The following is a 21,621-nucleotide window of genomic DNA, read 5'->3' on the forward strand; positions in this document are numbered from 1 at the left end:
CTGCTGTGTACCCTGGATACCAGCATGCTCACGCTGGGAGCTGGTATCCAATGTAAACAGCTAACTAAGCGCGTGCGTGGCACTTAGTTACCCAATATTTACCTTGGATACCAGCTCCCAGCGTCTGCTTACAGCGCTGGGAGCTCGCTGATCATTGGTCTCCCGCTGCCACACGCAGCGATGCGCGATGGCCAGTGGGAGACCAACGATCAAAAAAATGGCCCAGGACATTCCTGCACGACCAGCGATACCCGGCGGGGGCGGTCGCTGATGCGTCACAGTCGGTGATGCATCAGCAATCTTAGTGTGAAGTACCCCTTAGTGTCTAAAACGAGACAGTGTGACCTAAAGGTTGGGTGCCAGCAAAGTGAACAAGATTCCTGAAGTCTCTTACACATCACTTGACATTTGGTGCAGATTTATATCTGTAGCATCAATTCAACATTTTTGCTGCAGATTTTACTCATCTTGATAAGTGGGGAATAATCTGCACCGAAAATACGAAAATATAAAAAAAGTAAAAATGAGTTTAACACTTTTTCCTGCCAAGGGATGTAGAAATTTCTTTAAATACTTAATGTGCACATTCCCAAAAGTGGTGATGTCCTTGCCTGCAAAGCCACAGGGTTATTTTGTGACTTCATATTAACCTCATTTACTAGGTAAGCTGAAATTGTCAAGGACGCCACTAGGACAGGAGAACCTGCAGAATGGTCTAATTATTTGCCTTTAAGTTATTCTAAAAAGTGAAGTCTGACCCGAGTGCTGGCCTTATCTACATATTTCAGCTCCATGCAAAGAAAATGCATGCCTTTTTCTCCCTTTACAGGTGACACCAACCTATGCAAAAGACTGGAAGGTTGCATTTCTCAAAGTAGACGCCCAGAGACAGACATTGTACATACATATAATTGTAACTTACCCGCCAAGCTTTTTGCCATACTCAATAGAATCGTTGACGAGCTGCTGGTATTCCGGCATTTGTGCTGCTGCCAATATCAGGGATGGGTTTGTGGTGGCATCCTGCGGCTTGTATTCCTCAATAGCTGTGGAGATTAATATTACTCAGTACAGCTCAGAAACTGATCCCCAAAGAAAAAGGTTCAGGAATCCATGAAGTCAGAATCCTAAGCCTTTATCCCAAAAGCATCATGGGCAGCTAATTTTTGTATGTGCAGCATCATCGGAACAGAATCCCATAGAAACAGCTTTTTCTCTTTACGGCCAACTTTAGCAAGATGGTGAGAAAAACAAAATAGATTCAAGCCTGAACGGGGGGAAAAAAAAAGTTTTATTAGTGCACCCTAAGTTTTGGTGTTTAAATTTAAAGAGGTTGTCCAGATTAAGAGGACTGCAGATCGACGTATGACCGTGAGATGCATATAACGTCACCATTCCCCTGTCCGAATGTATGAGATTTGTATATTCGCAGTCACGCAAAAGCCAAATCCTGCTAGAATATTGGGAAATGGAGGAATAAAGTCAGAACGTGACCACAAGTATGCAAGTCACATACAAGTGGTAATGTGCAAAGCATGGGTGACAAGGTGACTGAAGACAGACTGGACAATTCCTTTAAGCTGCTGCACTTTTGCAGTAAGATCGCCTTACATTTTTCAAAGAATGTGGAATGTATGAGAATGTGGAAGCTTTCAATACCTTTTGCCATGTAATCTAAGCCTGTTACCACCTGTCCACTAGATCAGTATGGGTCCCACTTCTGGAAAACACAACAATCAATAGAAGACCTCTTCAGAGTCAGACAGGAATGGAGCAGAACACGAGCATCTACCACCTTCAACTCCTCCCAGCCGGAGACCTGAAGCTGAGGGAGAACAGGGGTGGTGTGCCCTTATGATTGCTGAGGGTCCATTTACATTTAGCGATGCACCAGCGATCCGACCCGGTCAGGATCGCTGGTGCATCGCTAAATGATCGCTAGTGAGCCGTCACACAGGCAGACCTCACAGCGATGCAGCAGCGATACAGCGCACGATACTTACCTCTCACACACAGCGATCCTGACGTCCTCCCGCCCGCCTCCACGCGTCGCTCGTCGGCACCAGCAGGAAGCGCCCAACAAATGGAGCCGGACATTCTCACGCGATCAGCGATAACCAGCAGGGGAGCCAGTCGGAGGCAAGTATCACACATAGCGATATCGCTATAACGTCACAAAATCGGTGACGTTATAGCGATATCGCTAAGTGTAAAACCCCCAAGCCAACAATTAGCCGATGACTGATAAGCAGTTGAGCATGTGCCCTGCCAATCCATTTTAAGGGGGGGATAAAAGTGCTCCATTGGCCATAACCCCCAAATCTAAAGGTCAACACCTACTCTGTGGAAAGGCAATCACTTGTTCCAACCAGACAATCCCTTTAATGTGTAGTTTGGTGTCGCCAAGCCCAAGATGGCCAGCAGATGCAATAGTAACATGTCAAAGCTGTAGCACTGAGCATAGTCAAGAGGCTCATGCACTAAACATCAGGTGACCTACCATCACTAGCAGGTTTCATCTCCAGTAGGGCATCAGTCACTGGCAGCATGTGCACAACCCAAAAGGGAAGATGTGCTGCAGATTCTAGCAGAGACTAAGAATGCCATTGTTGGATTTCCATTGCCTCTACCTGGAGACCATACAAAGTCACACTGCCCAGAACAGAACAAGGTCCTTTACTCCAAACAGCAAGTTTGAGGGGTAACGTTTTTAGATCTTTACACGGATCTAGCTTTTTTTTATTGAATTAATGGCCGACTGATCCTGAACCAGTTTCCTGATATTTATAGCCAGTTTATTTACTGGAGGTAGAATAGGTGTGTTCAGAACATGGAAGGGCTGAGATAATATAAAGTCTTGCTCACGGTGACTAGGCAGATCAGACGGCCTCATGCCAAATCAGGAAGAAATTCTCAATTAAGAAATGCAGGAAGCAAGGGCTGAAGCTTCTTACTTGCAGTGAAGTTTTATGAAGATGAAGTCATGATACAGTCCAATAATGTCCGCATATTGCACAATGCATGGTTTAGCTGTGAATCCAGGGCAATTTGTATTTGATCTGTAATAAGGCTCCCACACATACATTTGGTTTCTAACGCATCTACAGAGCCTCATTTCATAGAAGTCCAGAAGAAAAATCAAGACAAGCCAGAACAGTCCATGTACAGAGGTATTCTCTCCTGGAAGCCTGCAGAGGCTTGTATGACCACATCTGGAGGCTGTGCAGCCATATAACATCCACACACATAGCTTGGAGGACATTCTTATGGAGCCACTAACAGGACAGCACTTTATTAGGGGGTGCTAGCAGATTGGCTTGGTGAACCCCCAAAAGACTTCCAACTACTACTGTACAAGTAATATTGGACTTCATTTCAAGTCCCAGAAAACACAGGTCACACACCACCCCATAGACCAAGGAAGCGGTGTCTGGTCTTCATATATACAGGGTCCCAAAAGGAAAGAAGGACCAAATAAAATGAAAACTTGGCAAGTAATCCAATGATTGACACTGCCAAAATGGATGTCCCCATTCTCCAACATCTTGTCTGTCATGTCAGCTGTATTGGATTCAACTTTATAGTTTTCCATACAGAAAGGCAGGAGTGACCTCAGTCTCCAGAAAACAAAGGTGTGCTTTAGGTTCACTTTTGTGGCTTACTAAAAACTTATTTTGTAGGGATGACATGGAGGATGGTGTTACTCTAAGCAGAACATGGAGATCATCATCTCTGGTGAATGAAGATAAGTCACCAATGGAGGTTTTAAACAACGACACCCAAACAGGTCTCCCATTACCCAGCACCAAAAGGCTGACCTGAGACTCCGCTGGCCCCACGCTCCAGAGACTAGGGCCACATCACAGCTGCTTTCTGAATGAGCCGAGAACAGGTTGAGGCTTCTACATCTGTTTCAGGTATCTGGAAATTGGTGGCAGAAGCGGCTTCTAAGAATCTGATGAGGAGTTGGGTAACTACACTAGTAGGAGAAATGTTTTGGGTGCAGTCAGTGGCACTTGTGTGGACACACACTTCCATTATAAAGGAGGACACTACACGCGCTGCTCGGCTTACCGCCATCCACCAGCACGTCTCAACATGACGAGTAATGTCAATAAGAATTCACCATTGTTTTCAGACACCAGTCAGACTACAGGACCCATTACCCCCTAGACTACAGGGGTGATAAGTGACCTGGATTCTCCAGGAGTGAAAGTTGCTCCAGTAGAAGCTGTGAGATTGACTTTATATCTGGATGGACTAGAAACATCTGTTCTGAACCAGCTGCATATGAACCTTGCCAATTATAGTAAAGCCATATGCTTTGTAAATGGTCTCTAGAGGTACAACTTCAGCACGATAAATGGCGAGTGCCCAGCTCAATGCAGTATGTGATGAAGCATGCCATGATTTTTCATGAAACCATACAAAAAAGTCATTGACTAATGGGGGACGTTTTGGTCTATACTGCGAGTACAGCGACCTGCTTGTCATATGGATCCTGTGACTGCCTTACAATGGGTATATTAATAGATCACAGACTGAATATGAGTCAACAGTGTGATGCAGCAGCAAAAAAGGCAAATGCAATTCTAGGATGTATTAACAGAAGCATACAGTCTAGATCACGTGAAGTCATTATTTCCCTCTACTCCTCTTTGGTCAGACCTCATCTGGAATACTGTGTCCAGTTTTGGGCACCACATTTTAAAAATTACATCAACAAACTGGAGCAAGTTCAGAAAAGAGCGACCAGAATGGTGACCGGTCTGCAAACCCTGTCTTATGAGGAAAGGTTGCAGGATTTGGGAATGTTTAGCCTGCAAAAGACTGAGAGGAGACTTAAAAGCTGTCTACAAATATCTCAAGGGCTGTCACATTGCAGAAGGATCATCTTGAACCGGCCTCAGTTTGTAAAGGTTCGGGACAGTATGAGACAGTGATCTGCAATACAGGGGCACCTCAAGGTACAGTTATTGCCCCTCTTCACACTGTACACTGCGGATTTTAGGTGCAACTCATCTAGCTGCTACTTGCAGAAGTATTCTGATGACTCTGCAATAGTAGGCATCACAGGAGGAGATGAAAGAGTACAGAGATACTAACCAAGCTTTTGTGGAGTGGTGTCAGAGGAACCACCTTAGGATTAATTCCAGGAAGACCAAGGAATTGGTGGTGGACTTTCGCAAGGGCAAAAATCCACCAGTAGTGGTGAACATTCAGGGAAATGACATTGAGATAGTCGACACCTATAAGTAACCTTGGTGTGACCCTCAATAATAAGCTTGACTGGGCCCATCACTTGGATGCAGTGTACAGGAAGGGCCACAGCAGGCTTTATCTGCTCAGAAGGCTGAGAGCCTTTGGAGTTAGGGGGGGCACTCTTTGCATCCTTCAACTCTGTTGTGGCATCAGTCATCTTCTTTGGTGTGGCGTGCTGGGGTAGTGGCATATCAACCAGGGACAGGAATAGGCTGGACAAACTGATTAGAAGGGCCAGCTCTGTCCTGGGATGTCCCCTTGATCCAGATCAGGAAGTAGGCGACAGGAGGATACTGGCCAAGGTGAGCTACATGGTGCAGAATGATTCCCATCCCATGCATGAGACCGTGACAAAGATGTACAGTCAGTGACCGGCTACTTCATCCTAAATGTGAGAGGGAGCGCTATCGACAGTCCTTCCTTCCTGCTGCAGTTAGGCTGTATAACCAGCACTGTCCAAAATGGAGAACGACCCAAACAGTGAACTGATAGATCCAAAGTTGTGACAGTCCGGTTATATCCTTTTTTTTTTCTTCGTATATGTACCTACCTACTGTCAATGTAATGCCTTTATGCATCTGTATCTGTACTTGTTCCTGCCTTGCTGCTGTAATGCTCTGAATTTCCCCATGGTGGGACGATTAAAGGATTATCTTATCTTATTCTCATTTGCACAAGGAAAGACTAGAAGCAATGGGATGAAACTGAATGGGAGTAGACAGATTAGATATTAGAAAAAACTTTGACAGTTAAGGTACTGTCACACTTAAGGCCCTTTTACATTTAGCGATGCACCAGCGATCCGACCAGCGATCCGACCCGGTCAGGATCGCTGGTGCATCGCTAAATGATCGCTAGTGAGCTTTCATACAGAAAGATCTCACAGCGATGCAGCAGTGACGCAGCGCACGATACTTACCATTCACACACAGCGATCCTGCGTCCTCCCGCCCGCCTCCACACGTCGCTCGTCGTCACAGCAGGAAGTCTCAGCAGGAAGCGCCCGACGAGAAATGGAGCCGGACATTCTCGCGCGATCAGCGATGAGCAGCGGGGGAGCCGGTCGTTGGTAAGTATCACACATAGCGATATCGCTAGCAATATCGCTACAACGTCACAAAACCAGTGACGTTTTAGCGATATTGCTAGCGATATTGCTTAGTGTAAAACCCCCTTTAGGCCGATTTCACATTCGCGCTTTTGAGCGCAGCGACGGCCTGCGCACGGCCGCCGCTAAGCCCCGCCTCCACCGGTATCTCCGCCTCCGGGCGCATGACGTTGCATGTGTCGTGCGTCCCCTATCTTCATCACAGAGGGCGCAGGCCGTGCGCAGTCTGCGCACAGTCTGCGTTTGGCGGCGCATGCGTCCTTTTGACGGTGCGCCGAGCACAACCAAAATGCAACAGGTTGCGTTTGGCGCTGCTCGGCGCACCGTCAAAAGGACGCATGCGCCGCCAAACGCAGACTGTGCGCAGACTGCGCACGGCCTGTGCCCTCTGTGATGAAGATAGGGGACGCACGACGCATGCAATGTCATGCGCCCGGAGGCGGAGATACCGGTGGAGGCGGGGCAGGGCTTAGCGGCGAGTGTGCGCAGGCCGTCGCTGCGCTCAAAAGCGCGAATGTGAAACCGGCCTTAGCAGTGTACCAGCGATCCCGACCAGTGATATGACGCGGTCAGGATCGCTGGTACATCGCTAAGTGGTCGCTAGTGAGCTGCCACACAGGCAGATCTCACTAGCGACATCGCTGGGACGGGGGTCGCTACTTACCTGTCACACCAGGCGATCCTGCGTCCTCCCGCCCAGCTCCACGCGTCGCTCGTCTTCTCTACAGGAAGCGCCGCAGGAAGCCGACTACGAGAAACAGTCCAGGACGTTCTCGCGCGATCAGCGATAACCAGCGGGGGAGCCGGTCGTAGGTAAGTATCAGACACAGCGATATTGCTAGCAACATCGCTATAACGTCACTAGTTATAGCGATATTGCTAGCGATATCGCTTAGTGTGACATGCGCTTTAGAGTGATCAATGAGTGGAACAGGCTGCCAGGAGAGGTGGTGAGTTCTCCTTCAATAGAAGTCTTCAAACAGAGGCTGGACAGATCTGTCTGGGATGATTTAGCAAATCTTGCTTTGAGCAGGGGGTTGGACCAGATGGCTCAGGAGGACCCTTCCAACTCTATGATTCTATAATGTCCCAGGGATAAAACACCTAGGTCACCATGCTATGATGCGCACACACCACGTGTAATGCCACGCTTTATTCACACCCTTATAGACTGGGGCATAACCCATTGAAGGGAAACTACAGTTCAAGCTTGTGCAGCGCTAACCTAGTACATCTTCCATGTATAAGCAATCAGTGGCTGGCTTAGTGAAAGCTGCTGATCTTCTCTTGTCATATGCAGTGCCTCAATAATGCACATATTCAGTGAGCCCCTCTTACTGAATTCTATGAGACCAGGGATCTCATAGCTCATGGGTAAACCCCCATTTGGGTGTACACTGGTCAGTGCATGGAGTCTATATGGAGCAGCTTTAGTTGTGGGCAGGTAGGGAGGTCTCCTGTGACCTGCTGTGTCACCTCTAACACATTCATCCCAGTCTATAGTAGACCATGTAATGACTGGCCCACGCCCATGTCTCTGGCAGCGGTGTTTTGCTTGCTGCAAACATCAATTCCAGTGCTAGCCAGGAAGATAGATGCAGGAAAACCAGCATACAAGAGTGTTTCCACATGGCTCCTGCAAGACATTGCTCCACAGTGCGGTGCTGCAAACCAGTTTGGTAACTAGATATTACACTTTCCATATAGCAGGAAATTGGGTAATTATGATGAAAAACTACCCAAGACTTTCTGGTCTTGTAGTTCAGAAGTGGGAAACTGATTACAAACTAGATAAACAGCATGGAGAAGCCACATCACTTCTACACACAAGGGTCAGCCGCCACGAAACCGAATAGCTCATTAGGAGGTATAAATCTCACTAATGTTTTTCTATAAAAATATAGTAAAAAAACAAAAGCAACAGGCCATGAATAGAGAACCTAGGCATGCAGCACTGTGAACCAAAAGTTTTGGCAAAGGTTTCTTGCACAAAGACTAGTCTTAAGTATTTGATACTCTGCCGATTATGAAAGTTTTCTCCCACCTACAAAGAATGCAGAGGTCAAATTTTTATTTTAGATACATACACTTCACCTGTGAGACACAATCTAACTTACAATACCGTTAGTAACACTACACAGTCATGGATGAAAATCCTGCAGGGCACACAAGGTCCCTTATGCTCACGCTGGGACAAGTCCAGGCCCATTTGAAGTTTGCCAATGATTATCTAGATGATCCAGAGGAGGCATGGTAGAAGGGCATGTGGTCAGATGAGATGAAAATATAACTTTTCTATCAATTCCATACAGTGTTTGGAGGAAGAAGGATTATTACAGTCCCAAGAACAGTCCCTACCGTGAAGCATGGTGGGGGAAACATCATAGTTCAGGGGTGCTTTTCTGTGAAGGTGAAAGACAACTACATTGTATTGAAGGGAGCATGGATGGGGTCATGGATCGCAAGATTTTGACCAACAATGTGGAGCCCATATACCATAGTTGGTGGGACTGGAGCAGGGAGCACAGAGCATGCTGAAAAGTAATCCTTTATTCCAGCATTTAGTGCACACACTGCCAGGAGAAATTAAAGGGTGGTCTGAGCACTGGGGTCCCCAAGATAGGGCCAGAGAAAAGGACATAACTGAAGACAAAATGAGAATTCCTAATGCAGGAGGATGTGGTCTAATATGAATAAATGCAATAATTATTTAGCCAAGTATAATTTATAGTCTTTCCCCTGCATGCATCTTTAGAGTCAGATCACTTGGAACACTGGTGTATTGGTAAATGCCTAATCTAGGTCATGGAGAGAAAAAGTGCCATTACTTTTTGTAGTTCCACTTCCCCATCATCTAACCCGACAGCTTCTAAGAAACTGCTGTAAACTTAACATTGGAGTGTTTTCCAGTCTGACAGCAGATCACTATGGTCATCCTGTAGGCTACAAACAAGACTGATAAAGAGCGATGCAATTTAGATGCAAAAGCAAATGGGGATGTAACCCCATTCTCCACACAGTGTTGGTGCCCTGTACACTCCTGCTGGACCCATCTTCTGCTGATGTCATGCTAGCACAGCTTTCCCTTCATTGTACACAAAATCCTCAGATAAAGCCGGGGCACGGTCTGCACCTTTATTTACTAGGATTCGTGTTCGCGCTCCTTGCTTACAGTCCACTTAAGGTGAACCAGGGACAACACTTCCCATCCTCCAGGACTACTGTGCCTATGGGAACTTAAACTTCGTGCCAACTTTAAAAAAAAAACACAACCAACACCACAGCCACGGTCTACTGTGCCCACAGCATCAGGACTGTAAATTACCCCTCAGCTCCTGTTACCATGCATTTCATGCATGACCTCCATATTTAGTAGGCATGTGGCCATTCATCCAACCCATGTAAGAGGGACACCATGTTTCTGGCATTGTTTTTGCAGAAATCACTGTGCCCCTGTGCAGGTTTATGCCATGCTGAGTAATATGAAACGCCTCTTTCACAAATAATGCTGTTCTGTCCTTCATCCGCCAGTGTCCCATATTTCAGCTTATTGGCATTGTGGGTGTGGAGGGAAATGAGGGCAACGAGCAGCATTTGGAATGGAGTGACCACTTGGAGGTGCAATGTAAGACTTTCAATGCAGGGGAAATCTATGGCCACAGGTATTCCTGGCAACAGAGGCCAGAAGAGCCGATCGCCTCACTGCCGCCAAAGCGTTCACTTGTATGGGCAGTAATACACTATACAACTCTGGTCATAATATGGGAGAATACAGCCACATGTACGAGCCTGTAAAGTGATATTCATGGCATAGCCACCAGATGCTTGCCTGGCCATTTTTGGAAAGCCTGGGGGATGGGGGGGTCCTTACGTGCACAGCTATGAGATAGGAGTCAGATGACTAGCTAAATGGGAAGCAAACCTTAACATTGTACTCCATAAAAAGGTCCTAATTTCATCCACATATTTGTCTTCAGTGAATGTAAACTCTCACTGGGGGGGGGGGGGGGGGTGATAACAGTTCTAGGAATATTTTGGTCCAAATCCATTTACCCCAGAAAACTAAAAATAAAGTCTCTATTCAATAATTCTCTTTGCAATTTATATCCAAGTTTATTATGTAAACATTCTGTCTCATCTGCTGCAATAGACTCTAATGGTAAAAATTCCCTCTGCTTGCTGTCTTCTACAACATATTCAAATGGTACAACTTCCCACCTCTGATTGCTGTCTCATCTGCTGCAATAGACTCTAATGGTAAAAACTCCCTCTGCTTGCTGTCTGCTGTCATCTGCAGCTTTACCATCTAGAAACATATTTTAATGTGTCTGCTAATTCATTGTTATAAATCATTTGGTGCATTGTACTTAAAACTCACTGTTGCATTTCCATGACTGGGATCAGTGTAGATCTTATCTGGTGGAGGTGTTAAAATAGATGTTGCCTGGCTGAATGTCTTTGATCATCCCAAAAAAAAACAAAACAACAACCCTGGTGTGCTGAGCCCAGCTGCCAAATTATCCTCAACCAGTTCCCACAATCCATCTCTTCTGACCCAGCAGTCTGGACTATAAATGTGAACCATTCTTAGGGGTGCACACATGTGGGGGTGCACGCATCACAGAAGCAAAGCGTCATGAAGATAAGCGTCGGGATACAGCAGTTATTACATGGCAGTTAGTCAGGTCAGGAGTCAGGTAACCCTCACTCTGCTGTCCCTTTTAACCATGTGCTTTATTCCTATCCTCCTATGTTCTCTTGCAATCCACTTTCACCGACCAATCCCCCCTCCATCACAACTCATACATCAGCTCCTCTCTTTCCTTCTCCCATGCACTTCTCACCTTCTTAAAAAACCTCAGTCCATCTTGCCCAAACACACTGCACAAAAAATCTTCATACAATTCCAAAAACTACTTGCTCTTTATCTTCCTGCTCCTACTGATTTCAGGGGACATCTCCCCAACCCCGGTCCACCATCCCCCAACCTCAACCCCTACCCTACCTCATATCGAAACCTTAATAATCTTACTAATATTATTTGCACTCCTTCATCTCCTTCTTTCAATTGTGCCCTTTGGAATCCACGGTCTGTATGCAACAAGCTTCCTTTCCTACACAATTACTTTCTGAAAAACTCTCTGAATCTGTTGGCCCTCACAGAAACCTGGATTCAGGATTCTGACACTGTCTCTCCTGCTGCCATTTCCCATGGTGGCTTACAATTCTCCCATTCCCCGAGACCGACAAACAGACCTGGTGGTGGAGTCGGCATACTCTTGTCCCCACAATGCACTTTCCAGGTCATCCCCCCAGTTCCATCACTCTCATTCCCTTCTTTTGAGGTCCACACCATCAGGCTCTTTCATCCCCTCTCCCTCAGAGTAGCGGTCATATACCGACCCCCAGGCTCACCCACCCACTTCCTGGACCATTTCTCTGCCTGGCTGCCGCACTTCATGTCCTCAGAACTACCAACCCTTATCCTGGGAGACTTCAACATCCCCATTAACAGCCCCACTTCCACATCTGCATCCCAGCTTCTATCACTAACCACTTCTCTAGGCCTCTCTCAGCTCTCAACCTCTGAAACACACAAAGACGGTAACACCCTGGACCTGGTTTTCGCCCGGCTCTGCTCAATCTCCTACATAGATAACTCACCACTTCCCCTCTCTGACCACAACATTCTCTCCTTTACACTCACAAATCCTCGCTCACCCCAGCACCCTCCTACCTACCATTCAGTCAGAAATCTACAAGCCATTAACCCTCATACACTTTCAGACTCCCTACACTCATCACTGTCCCCAATCTCTTCTTTGTCCTGTCCTGATCTGGCTGTACATCACTTCAATGACACTCTTAGAAGCACCCTTGACCAAGTAGCTCCCCTCACCCTCAGAACCTCCAAACACAGAGTGAAACAGCCCTGGCTCACATCGCAAACCCGATTTCTCCAGCGATGCTCCAGGAGTGCTGAACGCTTATGGAGGAAAACACGCACACCAGAAGACTTCATACACTTCAAATTTATTTTAAGGACATATAACTCTGCCCTTCACCTCGCCAAACAGACCTACTTCACCACCCTGATCTCCTCACTATCCAACAACCCCAAGAAACTTTTTGACACCTTTCACTCCCTCCTCAGGCCAAAAGCACAAGCCCCTATCACAGACATTTGCGCTGATGACCTTGCCTCCCACTTTATAGAGAAAATAGACCATATCCGTCAGGAAATCCGCTCCCAATCACCAAATTCAGTGAATCCCATCCCTCCCTGCATTCCCCCTGGCTCACTCTCCACATTCGATCCCATCACAGAAGAAGTCTCCAGGCTCCTCTCCTCTTCTCATCCGACTACATGCACAACCGACCCCATTCCCTCACATCTCCTCCAGTCTCTCCCCAGTCACAACTCACCTAACTACAATCTTTAATCTCTCCCTCTCCTCTGGCATTTTCCCCTCCTCCTTCAAACACTCTATCATTACTCCATTACTAAAGAAACCCACCCTCGACCCATCCTGCACAAACAACTACAGACCAGTCTCCAATCTCCCCTTCATCTCTAAACTCTTGGAGCGCCTGATATACTCCCGCCTTACCCGTTACCTCTCCACTCACTCCCTCCTAGACCCTTCACAGTCCGGTTTCCGCCCCCTACATTCGACAGAAACTACACTCATCAAAGTGACCAATGACCTTCTGACAGCAAAACGTAATGGTGACCACTCTCTGCTCATTCTTCTCGACCTTTCTGCAGCTTTCGACACTGTTGACCATCCTCTCCTACTCTCTAGGCTCCAGTCACTAGGCATTAAGGACACTGCTCTCTCCTGGTTCTCTTCCTATCTTTCCGACCGCTCCTTCAGTGTTCTGTTTTCTGGCTCCACTTCATCTCTTCCTCTCACTGTTGGGGTACCTCAGGGCTCAGTCCTTGGCCCCCTTCTCTTCTCTCTCTATACGGCCCCAATTGGACAGACCATCAGCAGATTTGGCTTTCAGTACCATCTTTATGCTGATGACACACAACTGTACACATCATCCCCTGACCTTACCTCCGCTGTACTACAGAATGCCACTGACTGTCTGCAGTCTCCAACATCATGTCTGCTCTCTATCTGAAACTCAACCTCTCCAAAACTGAACTTCTTCTGCTCCCACCATCTACTAACCTCCCTAAATCTGACATTTCCCTCTCTGTGGGTGGAACCATAACACCCCGACAGCAGGCACGCTGTCTGGGTGTTATGTTCGACTCCGATCTCTCCTTCACCTCCCATATACAATCTCTTGCCCGCTCATGCTGCTTACACCTAAAGAACATCTCTAGAATCCGCCCTTTTCTCACCATGGAAACAACAAAAACTCTCACTGTCGCCCTGATCCACTCCCGCCTGGACTACTGTAATGCTCTATTAATTGGCCTCCCTCTCACTCGACTCTCCCCTCTCCAGTCTATCCTTAATGCAGCAGCCAGGGTTGTCCATCTGGCTAATCGTTACTCAGACGCGTCCGCTCTTCGCCAGTCGTTACACTGGCTGCCAATTCATTACAGGGTACAATTCAAAGTACTTGTTCTCACCCACAAAGCTCTCCACAGTGCGGCACCCCCTTACATCTCCTCCCTCATTTCTGTCTATCGGCCTAACCGACCGCTGCGCTCTGCAAATGACTTTCGACTAACCTCTGCCCTAATCCGTACCTCCCACTCCCGACTCCAAGACTTCTCCCGTGCTGCGCCAATCCTCTGGAATGCTCTACCCCAAGATATTAGGATCATCCACAATTTGCATAGTTTTAGGCGCTCGCGCAAAACGCATTTGTTCAGAGCGGCCTATCACATTCAGTAATCAAAGTCATGTTAGTGTGTGTAGCCCATTCACTATCTCCATCTAACCCCCACCCCCTGAAGATGGCTGGACCGTCATTGTAAATACATCATTGTAAATACAAACCTATGCTTTGTATCTCCCCCACCTCATTGTAGATTGTAAGCTCCACAAGCAGGGTCGTCTTATTTCGCTTTAATTATTGTATTGTTAACGTTGTTACTTATGACTGTTGTGTTTGAAACTGTTCAACTGTAAAGCGCTGCGGAATATGTTGGCGCTATATAAATAAAGATTATTATTATTATTATTATTTCCCCACTTCAGGTTCTAAAAAAAAAAAACATCTGGTGAAAAAAATCATGTCACTTTGGCTATGGAGTCTTACATTTTGTGGTTGTGGATCCTCTATGAAATACTTCTGAAACATGTATTTAAAACCCCCTCTGAACACATAGTTCTGCTCCCTGCTGACAGGTGGAGACAGCTGAATTCAGTGTTTGTCACAATGTGTCAGTCCAGACCAATTGCTTTTCAGAGCATTAACTAGAATAGATCAGAGAGCAATGATCAACACCAATTCCAGCACAAGTCACTCTGGAGGCATTGTCTGCGCCATCCGGATGTCAAAGGCCAGCTGACACTTGGGACTGGCTGCAGCGGTCAGCACGTGATGTGTGCTCCTGATGGTGCAGTCTTCGAGTCACCGGAACAATCACAGGTTCAGCACTCCTATTGCATCCGGTGGCATAGACATTGCTCCCAGAGCTGGCACAGACCGCTAAAGTGGCAGGCACTAGGTCCACAGAGCTGACGGCAGGAGAGCGCATCAGTTTGTTATTTTGAGTAGATCCCTGGCTAGGAAACAAGATTTACAATGTCAATCACTGTAATGGGATCCATTGATTAAATACTTCAGCATCACAAGCTTACTTTCTATACTAATAAGATCAACTCCAAAATCTACAAGTTAACCCACCTCTATTCTCCAAAGTATTAGGACAGAATCTTTAGAGTCAACTCATTCACTGACTGCAGCCATTATTGTATGATATATTCACAAGAAATTCACATTATTAATGAGCAAACCTATACACACCATGGAGCAGAGCTACTCATGAGCCAGTCACCTGCAGGATTACTGAGGGGCATCACTCCTCCCTGGCACTGCACCCAGCACTGGGGGGGGGCACCACTCCTCCCTGGCATCGTACCCAGCACTGGGGGGCACCACTCCTCCCTGGCATCGTACCCAGCACTGGGGGGGGGCACCACTACTCCCTATCACTGCACCCAGCACTGGGGGGGGGGGGGCACCACTACTCCCTGGCACTGCACCCAGCACTGGGGGGGGGGGCACCACTACTCCCTGGCACTGCACCCAGCACTGGGGGGGGGGGCACCACTACTCCCTGGCATCGCACCCAGCACTGGGGGGGGGGGGCACCACTACTCCCTGGCATCGCACCCAGCACTGGGGGGGGGGGGGGCACCACTCCTCCCTGGCATCGCACCCAGCACTGGGGGGCACCACTCCTCCCTGGCATCGTACCCAGCACTGGGGGGGGCACCACTACTCCCTATCACTGCACCCAGCACTGGGGGGGGGGGCACCACTACTCCCTGGCACTGCACCCAGCACTGGGGGGGGGCACCACTACTCCCTGGCACTGCACCCAGCACTGGGGGGGGGGGCACCACTACTCCCTGGCATCGCACCCAGCACTGGGGGGGGGGGGGGGGGGGCGCACCACTACTCCCTGGCATCGCACCCAGCACTGGGAGGGGGGGGGGGGGGCACCACTACTCCCTGGCATCGCACCCAGCACTGGGAGGGGGGGGGGGGGCACCACTACTCCCTGGCATCGCACCCAGCACTGGGAGGGGGGGGGGGGGGCACCACTACTCCCTGGCATCGCACCCAGCACTGGGAGGGGCACCACTACTCCCTGGCATCGCACCCAGCACTGGGAGGGGCACCACTACTCCCTGGCATCGCACCCAGCACTGGGGGGGGCACCACTACTCCCTGGCATCGCACCCAGCACTGGGGGGGGCACCACTACTCCCTGGCACTAGTCTGTACTCAGCACTGGGGGGCGCACCACTAGTCCCTGGCACTAGTCTGTACTCAGCACTGGGGGGGGCACCACTAGTCCCTGGCACTAGTCTGTACTCAGCACTGGGGGGGGGCACCACTAGTCCCTGGCACTAGTCTGTACTCAGCACTGGGGGGGGGGCACCACTAGTCCCTGGCACTAGTCTGTACTCAGCACTGGGGGGGGGCACCACTAGTCCCTGGCACTAGTCTGTACTCAGCACTGGGGGGGGGGGCACCACTAGTCCCTGGCACTAGTCTGTACTCAGCACTGGGGGGGGGGGCACCACTACTCCTTGGCACTAGTCTGTACTCAGCACTGGGGGGGGGGGCACCACTACTCCTTGGCACTAGTCTGTACTCAGCACTGGGGGGGGGGGGCACCACTACTCCTTGGCACTAGTCTGTACTCAGCACTGGGGGGGGGGGGCACCACTACTCCTTGGCACTAGTCTGTACTCAGCACTGGGGGGGGGGCACCACTACTCCTTGGCACTAGTCTGTACTCAGCACTGGGGGGGGGGCACCACTACTCCTTGGCACTAGTCTGTACTCAGCACTGGGGGGGGGGCACCACTACTCCCTGGCACTAGTCTGTACTCAGCACTGGGGGGGGGGCACCACTACTCCCTGGCACTAGTCTGTACTCAGCACTGGGGGGGGGGGGCACCACTACTCCCTGGCACTAGTCTGTACTCAGCACTGGGGGGGGGGCACCACTACTCCCTGGCACTAGTCTGTACTCAGCACTGGGGGGGGGGGGCACCACTACTCCCTGGCACTAGTCTGTACTCAGCACTGGGGGGGGGGGCACCACTACTCCCTGGCACTAGTCTGTACTCAGCACTGGGGGGGGGGGCACCACTACTCCCTGGCACTAGTCTGTACTCAGCACTGGGGGGGGGGGCACCACTACTCCCTGGCACTAGTCTGTACTCAGCACTGGGGGGGGGGCACCACTACTCCCTGGCACTAGTCTGTACTCAGCACGGGGGGGGGGGCACCACTACTCCCTGGCACTAGTCTGTACTCAGCACGGGGGGGGGGCACCACTACTCCCTGGCACTAGTCTGTACTCAGCACTGGGGGGGGGGGCACCACTACTCCCTGGCACTAGTCTGTACTCAGCACTGGGGGGGGGGGCACCACTACTCCCTGGCACTAGTCTGTACTCAGCACTGGGGGGGGGGGCACCACTACTCCCTGGCACTAGTCTGTACTCAGCACTGGGGGGGGGGCACCACTACTCCTTGGCACTAGTCTGTACTCAGCACTGGGGGGGGGGCACCACTACTCCTTGGCACTAGTCTGTACTCAGCACTGGGGGGGGGGGCACCACTACTCCTTGGCACTAGTCTGTACTCAGCACTGGGGGGGGGGCACCACTACTCCTTGGCACTAGTCTGTACTCAGCACTGGGGGGGGGGCACCACTACTCCTTGGCACTAGTCTGTACTCAGCACTGGGGGGGGGGCACCACTACTCCCTGGCACTAGTCTGTACTCAGCACTGGGGGGGGGGCACCACTACTCCCTGGCACTAGTCTGTACTCAGCACTGGGGGGGGGGGGCACCACTACTCCCTGGCACTAGTCTGTACTCAGCACTGGGGGGGGGGGCACCACTACTCCCTGGCACTAGTCTGTACTCAGCACTGGGGGGGGGGGGCACCACTACTCCCTGGCACTAGTCTGTACTCAGCACTGGGGGGGGGGGCACCACTACTCCCTGGCACTAGTCTGTACTCAGCACTGGGGGGGGGGGCACCACTACTCCCTGGCACTAGTCTGTACTCAGCACTGGGGGGGGGGGCACCACTACTCCCTGGCACTAGTCTGTACTCAGCACTGGGGGGGGGGCACCACTACTCCCTGGCACTAGTCTGTACTCAGCACGGGGGGGGGGGCACCACTACTCCCTGGCACTAGTCTGTACTCAGCACGGGGGGGGGGCACCACTACTCCCTGGCACTAGTCTGTACTCAGCACTGGGGGGGGGGGGGCACCACTACTCCCTGGCACTAGTCTGTACTCAGCACTGGGGGGGGGGGCACCACTACTCCCTGGCACTAGTCTGTACTCAGCACTGGGGGGGGGGCACCACTACTCCCTGGCACTAGTCTGTACTCAGCACTTGAGCACGTGACCAGAAGGCAGAGTGCTAGCACCCCCCGCACGTGTCACTGCTCGGCTCTGGCAGAGCACGGTAAGACTTGTAGTCCCCTTAGACCTGTACACAATGCTGAGGAGGAGGGCCCCAGCACTTGTGCACAAGCAGCGCTCACCATTGAAGTCCCCGGTGTCGGACACGACCACTGTGTGGCTCTTGAGCTGCTCCAGCGCGGACAACTCCATCCTCTGCTTCTTCACTGCACAGTTGGACATCACAGGGACTTGAATGGGGCGGTGGGGTATATATATAGCTGCGGCCGGCAGAGGGGCGCGAGGGACTCAGCCAATGGGAGCGGAGGGATGAGCGCGCGTCCACACTACACCGCGGGAGCGAGAGACAGGGACAGTTCTGACCAATCAGCGCACACCGAGAGAAACACGTGGTCTGAGCCCGCCTTCTCACCTGCCTGACGTGCCAGGAAGAATGACAGGTCCGTGGACCAATCAGAGCGGAGGAGTCTGACGGACGGTCCCGTGTCCTGCACGTCCTGTCACAGTCCTGAGAGGGACAACGCTGCAAATATTGAGTCTCTGCATAAGCGATGAAAGTACCAATAAAAGGTAGAAAGGTATGAAATCTCATAATTGTACTTCAGTAACTATAGAAACATCCGACTAAAAGATGGAAAAACACCGAAGCAGCAAAATTTGTGTCAGTCTCAAAACTTCTTGCAGTTTTCAACTGTATTTGTGGGAACACAGAAATAATGGGAGTCGGGACCTCCCCTGATATCCCAGGACCCCGGAACAACTCCTCAAATTTGCCACATATTGAGGGAATTACATGGACCCAAAAAAATACACCAAAAGTAAAAAAAGCAAATGCCTCGTCTGTGGGATTCTATAGTTAAAAAGAAGTCAATGCAAAAACAAATGCATAAAAAATGCAGTATTTTCAATAAAATGATTACACCTTGAGGCTGTGTGCCCACGTAGCGATTTTTAAGCGTTTTTGCCGCGATTTTCGGTGCGAAAACTCTGCTAAAACGTTTAAAAATCGTGTACAGAACGCCCCCATGCATTCCTATGGCATTCCGCACATGCTGTGCTAATACTGCGCTTTTTTCCGCGGCGAAATCGCATCGCGGAAAAAATCGCAGCATGCTCATTCTTTTGTGCGGAATCGCAAAGAATTGCCGCGATTCCGCACCCATAGGAATGCATGAGAATCGCTTACTTCCCGCATGTGGCTATGCCCACCATGCGGGAAGTTAAGCGTCTCATGTGCGGTTGGTACCCACGGTGTGGAGGAGAGGAGACTGTCCTCCAGGCCCTGGGTACCATACCCCTGTAAACAAAAGAATAAAAAATAGGGGTATATTTACCTTCCGACATCCCACGCTGCATTCCCGGGCCTCAGCGTTCCCAGTAATGCCTTGCAGCACGGTCCTGTGATGACGTAGGTCTCGCGTGACTCTAGCGGTCTCGCGAGATCGCTATAGTGACGCGAGACCAACGTCATCACAGGTCTCGCAAGGCATCGCTGGGAACGCTGAGGCCTGGGATGGCAGCGCGGGACGTCGGAAGGTAAATATACCCCGATTTTTTATTTTTTTTATCATTTTTAACATTTTATCTTTTACTATTGATGCCGCATAGGCGGCCTCAATAGTAAAAAGCTGGTCACACTTGTCAAACACTATGTTTGACGAGTGTGACCAACCTGTCAATTACTTTCCAACCGATGCTTCAAATCGCTTGGAAAGTGCTTGAGAAAATCGAGGCAAAATCGCGAACTGAATCGCGGTGAAATCGCGCGGAAAAAAACGTGCGATTTCTGGGAAGGAGTCTGGCTTTCATTGTGCGTTTTAAAACGCTATGTGGGCCCACACTTGCGCCTCTCCGAACGAGGGGCTACTCGCTGTCCAGGACACCGACACGGTGGGAACCGTGAGTTGGGGGGAGTGCAGTTCCAAGTCTGGCACTGGGTGCTCCCCTCAAATACTCGCCTCTTCCCGTTCCACACTGCTTTGGTCTCTTCAGCGTCTTCTGACTCTGTGACGTCTCAGGGAAGAGGACGCAATGACATCACTACAGCGTGCCCTCTGCCGAGCAGTGCAAAGAGTCAGAAGACAAAAGCAGCAGGGAACGAGGAGAGGTGAATATTTGATTATTTATTTTTTATGTTTGTAGCAATATGTGGGTCCATTATACTGTATGGAGCATTGTATGGGGCCACTATACTGTATGGAGCAATATATGGGGTTCATTATACTGTATGGAGCATTATATGGGGCTCATTATACTGTATGGGGCAATTTATGGGGTTCATTATGCTGTACGGAGCAATATATGGTCCATACTGTATGGAGCACTATATGGGGCCATTTTACTGTATGGAGCATTATATGGGGCCACTATACTGTATGGAGCATTATATGGGGCCACTATACTGTGCGAAGCAATATATGAGGCTATTATACTATATAGAGCATTATATTGGGCGATTATACTGTATGGAGCAATATATGGATCCATTATATATTATATGGAGCATTATAAGGGCCCATTATACTGTATGGAGCATTATATGGGGTCACTATACTGTATGGAGCAATATATGGGGCCCATTATACTGTATGGAGCAATATATAGGACCATTATAGTGTATAAAACATTATATAGGCCCTTTATACTGTATGGAACATTATATGGGGTGTATTATACTGTATGGAGCAATGGAGCATTGTATGGGGCCATTATACTGTGTGGAGCAATATATGGGGCCCATTATACTGTATGGAGCAATATATGGGGCCATTATACTGAATGGAGCAATATATGGGGCCATTATTTACTGTATGGAACATTATATATGGCCCATTATACTGTATGGAGCATTATATGGGGCCGTTATATACTATATGTACCATTATATAGAGCCAGTTATACTGTATGGAGCATTATATGGGGCCATTAGTCTGTATGGATCATTATATGGGGCCCATTATTATGTATGGAGCATTATATGGGCCCCATTATACTGTATGGAACATTATATGGGGCCGTTATACTGTAGAGAGCACTATTTGGGGCCATTAGTCTGTATGGAGCATTATATGGGCCCATTAAACTGTATGGAGTATTATATGGGGTCGTTATATACTGTATGGAGCAATATATGGGGCCGTTATACACTGCCCAT

The 21,621-nt window shown here is 49.4% G+C and overlaps 1 protein-coding gene across 1 annotated transcript in view; it reads right to left on the bottom strand.

The window, feature by feature from the left end:
- TALDO1 (transaldolase 1) overlaps window positions 1-18,804 on the bottom strand; it is a 30,797-nt gene extending 11,993 nt beyond the window's left edge. Inside the window, exons 1-2 of the mRNA XM_073554385.1 lie at window positions 18,590-18,804; window positions 923-1,046 (exon numbers count right to left, since the gene is read on the bottom strand). Coding sequence (XP_073410486.1) covers window positions 923-1,046; window positions 18,590-18,689 — 224 coding nt within the window. The 5' untranslated portion in view covers window positions 18,690-18,804. The remainder of the gene's footprint in view (window positions 1-922; window positions 1,047-18,589) is intronic.
- Between the last annotated feature and the right edge of the window lie 2,817 nt (window positions 18,805-21,621).

This window comes from Dendrobates tinctorius, unplaced genomic scaffold, assembly GCF_039654945.1.
Source record: "Dendrobates tinctorius isolate UK_male_01 unplaced genomic scaffold, ASM3965494v1 ptg000211l, whole genome shotgun sequence".
NCBI classification, from domain to species: Eukaryota; Metazoa; Chordata; class Amphibia; order Anura; family Dendrobatidae; genus Dendrobates; species Dendrobates tinctorius.